This window comes from Cyprinodon variegatus, unplaced genomic scaffold, assembly GCF_000732505.1.
Source record: "Cyprinodon variegatus isolate N-32 unplaced genomic scaffold, C_variegatus-1.0 Scaffold1007, whole genome shotgun sequence".
NCBI classification, from domain to species: Eukaryota; Metazoa; Chordata; class Actinopteri; order Cyprinodontiformes; family Cyprinodontidae; genus Cyprinodon; species Cyprinodon variegatus.
In genome coordinates, this window is record NW_015151460.1 from 114,605 (window position 1) to 118,653 (window position 4,049).

Genomic DNA, 4,049 nt, shown 5'->3' on the forward strand with positions numbered 1-4,049 from the left:
CACACACACACACACACACACATAAGAGGGCAACAGCGGACAACAGAAAAACATGAGAACTAATATAAATCTAGAAATACAACAAAACTGGAATTAAACCAATAAATCTAGAAAACAAGGAGCAAAGTAAAGAACAGCAGAACCAAGACCATGACAGCTACATTAATTTATTGGGGATCCTGTAAGATTAAATCATTTGATATAATAGATGTGATTAATTGTTTTGTTTCCAACTGTTTTATTTGCCATGCCAGTAGTTTGCCCGCTTTGTTACCCTGTTCAGAAAATGTTTGAGTCGCAAAAGACTTGCTGCTGCAATGGAAGCTGAATACTTGTCATATTCTGCTCTCAAAACCAATAATTCCTTTTCTAGGTCTGGATGATCCAGCAGGAGTCTGGCCTCACTGATAAACCCACAGAGAGAAAATGCAGTCCTGCTGTTATCCCAGGTTTAACAGAAACACTCCCACTCTGGCCTTATATGGACATATGGGATGGGACCCGGGTAAAGACAGAAATATTGCAGATAGGGTGAGATTATGGAACAATATGCCAGATTAGAGATGAACAAAATAAATTTTCTGTTGGGATTGTCCAACAGATTTCTTTAGACTTGCAAGAGTTTTATGGCACATTCTAATCAATAGGTCTGGTTCTTTGCCTTAAGCAACAGAAACTGGACCTTTTTTGTGTGATTTCAATTAAATTCACTTTGATTTATTTTCCTTTATATATATATGATTCTCAGAAATGAATTGTTTGATAAAGTTCTTCATGTTTCAAAAGCCTGAAATCTTTAACTAAATAAACTTAATGTTTGAAGGGTGTTCATGTTTTTCTTTGTCTGCATCTTTGATTTTGTTTGTGTGTCTCCTGAGCCCATAGGGGCTGGGAACCTTTTACGATGTAGAAATAAATCCTGGATCCTTGTTCTGCTCTCTCCGGGGCGCTCTGACGGTAAAGCCCACCTTCGCTCCTAAATGTTGCACCTGGAAAGAGTTTGAGTCTAGAAATGATGGGTTTGATGTCCCGTTTGTTTCTTGTGTAACTTTCAAACATGCAGAATGATCCATCTTCCTGTGGGTGTTTGTGTATAAAGCTGCAGCTCAGCGGTTTTCCCTCAGGACCGGTTTTCAGGAAACGGGAGGGAGGGGTGGAGGAAGCCCTAAAAAGAGTCGCTCCGGGCGAGTTGGACACCAGTAGACATGGAGGTCCGACTGCATTTACAGCTGCTGCTGGCTTCTCTGATGGTGGCGTCAGCCGCATCACAGCAGGTAAGAACCAAAAACCAGGTTCTCCTGAACACAATTCTGCAGGTTCTGGAAGATTCTACAGCTGATGATGATGATTCTGTTTTCTCTGATTAACATTTTTCTTCCTCAATCATCTGTGAAATAAAAGTTCATTTATTTTCTCGTCAAGAAGCAGAAACATCTCAGCTTCACTGCATTTTAAAATGTAAAGTAGGTTCTTCAGAACCAGGAAGTTTTCCTGCTGGGAATGCTTCTCTTTTCACGCCAAGAGCTGAAGAATTCCAGGAGGTAGCCTGCACCGGTCTCACCGAACACATGTTCTCTGTGTCTGAGGAGGACAAGGCCGCACAGCAGCTGTACCCTCCTCCTTCTCACCCAGAACCTTGATGAAAATCTCTGGATTTTCCTGAAGAAGATGTGACCCTGAAGGTAGCAGATGTTCCTTAAAGTATTGGAATCTGTGCTGCTTTGAAAGAAGAGGAGATCCAAGCCGCCTGCCACCACCGTGCTTTACTGAACCGCCTCTGGTCCACCTGCCTGTCCAACAATCCTGAGATCTTAGGGTGTGGTGTTCAAGGAGCTTCCTGGCATTAAGGTTGGAGGAACCCTGTAGAACCTCCTCAAGATTCTGGGGGAGGTTCCAGAGCAGGGTTTTCACACTACAGGGTTCTAGAGCAGGTTCTACAGCCTGTTGAAGGATGCTCTAGAAGCTGCTGATAGATGTTCTACAGTGCTCTAAAGCAGGGTTCTAGACAAGGTTCTAGATGAGTTTCCACAGGCTGCTGTATGCAGTGGTACTAGATCTTAGAGGTGAGAGGGACTGCAGGTCCGGTTCTTCTATGTTCCTGTCGATGTTGTCGGACTCTAACGGTACCGGTGAGTCTCAGGTTCTGGGCGGGTCAGGTGGTAGGTAAGCAGCAGGTTAGGCTCTTAGAACCACTTGATGAGTTGTAAGACAAAGCAGAAGATGGAGGATGTTTAGAACCACCTTGGTTCTCCAAACCTCCAGGGAACATAGCAGATCCAAAACAAGAGATTTATGGAGAAATCTTTGAAATGGGTTCTTGTCTTCATTCCAAAGAGGTTCTGCTCAAACACAACGCTGCTGAAGACCCAGATGGCCTGTCATTCCTGCAGCATCTCCAAGTTGTTTTCCTGTCCATCAGGATTCAGAAGGACTCCAGGACTCCTGATCCTCGGCTGCAAGTGGGTCACAGCAACACTGAGATGTTCTGGTTTAGAACAGAGAACCAGCTGGTTTGGTCCAACTGATCCTCTGAATTATCCTGTCTGCAGGTACCACATGAAGACCAGCAGCGGTACGGATTTGACAATCAGCGGCTGCTCCTTCGAATGCGAAAAGGAGGTGCAGGTCAAGAGGTGTTGCCCGGGTTTCTGGGGTCCGGACTGTATGGGTCAGTACCTTTGGGGTTTAGAATGTTTCACTCCTCATGGTAAAGCTTTAGCTGCTGATGTTTCTGGAGAACAACAGTTCAAGTCAGATTTTAATAAATCATTGATGTCAACAAGCCTGATCTAATCTGAAAAAAATGGACCAGAATCAACAGCGAAGGCCTTGCTGATACTGCAGAGCTTCACACTGACAGTGAACGGCAGCCTGACCCGTCTGCCTCATTTCCAGGTAACAGAGATTCAATCCTGCAGGATGCAGACCATCCTCCAGGAATCAGGACTTCCTTCCTCTCTGCAGACTGTCAGCAAGACAGAAATCTGCTGATTCATTCTTTGAGTCGCTCAAAAACTAAATCTGGACTTAGACCAGCCAGTTTCTAAGGTTGAACACGATCTGCTGAGAGACACATTCAGACGGGAGCCGTTTCCTTTGGGTCATAGACCCGAGGAGACTCTGAGTCTCTTAGTCCGGGTTCTACCATCTCCACAGGGAAAATCCTCCTGGTTCTGTTCCATGTTCACAACACTGGAAAGGTGATGACATGAAGATAAAAGGGAGCAGAGGACAAGGACCAGATTAGATTAACAGGAAGGGGGGGGGGGGGGTGGTAGTGATCCGCAAACTGGTGTTGTCAGCTTCCTGTGTTTTTGTTTCAGAGTGTCCTGATCGGGCTGACAGACCCTGCAGCAGCAGAGGGGTCTGCTCCGATGGGTTAGGAGGGAACGGCACCTGCAGCTGCCAGGTGAGACACACACAGATCTGAGTTCTGCTATGTTTGCGAGGACTTTCTATTGACGCCCATTTATTTCACCCTGAGCCTACCCTTTACCAACACATACCTACTGTAACCCTCAACCCAAAAAGGTAAAGTTTCCATTAGTTGACTGACCCCCATGAGGACCTGTAAGGCCTGATAATGTCCTCATATTTCTGGGAAATTGATCATACAGGTTCCCACAAGGCCCCACCACTGACCCATGAGGAGCCAATCTGGTACCAGCAACCTTAAAGGAAAAGTCCAGTCAGTAAGGAATAATCAATGGATCATTATTTATACCTAAAACTAATTCGGGATTTAATGAGTTTAGAATTGATCAGTAAAAAATTTTAAAAAATGGTTTCCGTTGCAATCACTGAGCTGGGTTTGGGTCTAACCCCTCCCTCCTGCCATCTTCCAGCAGTGACGTCACGGTGCGGTAAGCCTAGCACCATTCTCCCCGCTTTACAAGCAAAATCAATGGGAACTACTAGACACATCTGCAATCAACAACAATTATTGAAGATTTCCAGAGGACTTCACCATTGAAATTCACCAGAGCTATAGTGAAAATGACAATGCCCACGTGCATTGTCCCACGTGCACATTCCTGATCCTCTACGGA

General features: G+C 45.1%; 1 protein-coding gene across 1 annotated transcript in view; it reads left to right on the forward strand.

Moving 5' to 3' along the window:
* Window positions 1-1,207: 1,207 nt before the first annotated feature.
* The window catches only part of stab2 (stabilin 2), a 38,140-nt gene continuing 35,298 nt past the window's right edge, over window positions 1,208-4,049 (forward strand). The window contains exons 1-4 of the mRNA XM_015399401.1: window positions 1,208-1,274; window positions 2,335-2,459; window positions 2,550-2,668; window positions 3,324-3,409. Coding sequence (XP_015254887.1) covers window positions 1,248-1,274; window positions 2,335-2,459; window positions 2,550-2,668; window positions 3,324-3,409 — 357 coding nt within the window. The 5' untranslated portion in view covers window positions 1,208-1,247. The remainder of the gene's footprint in view (window positions 1,275-2,334; window positions 2,460-2,549; window positions 2,669-3,323; window positions 3,410-4,049) is intronic.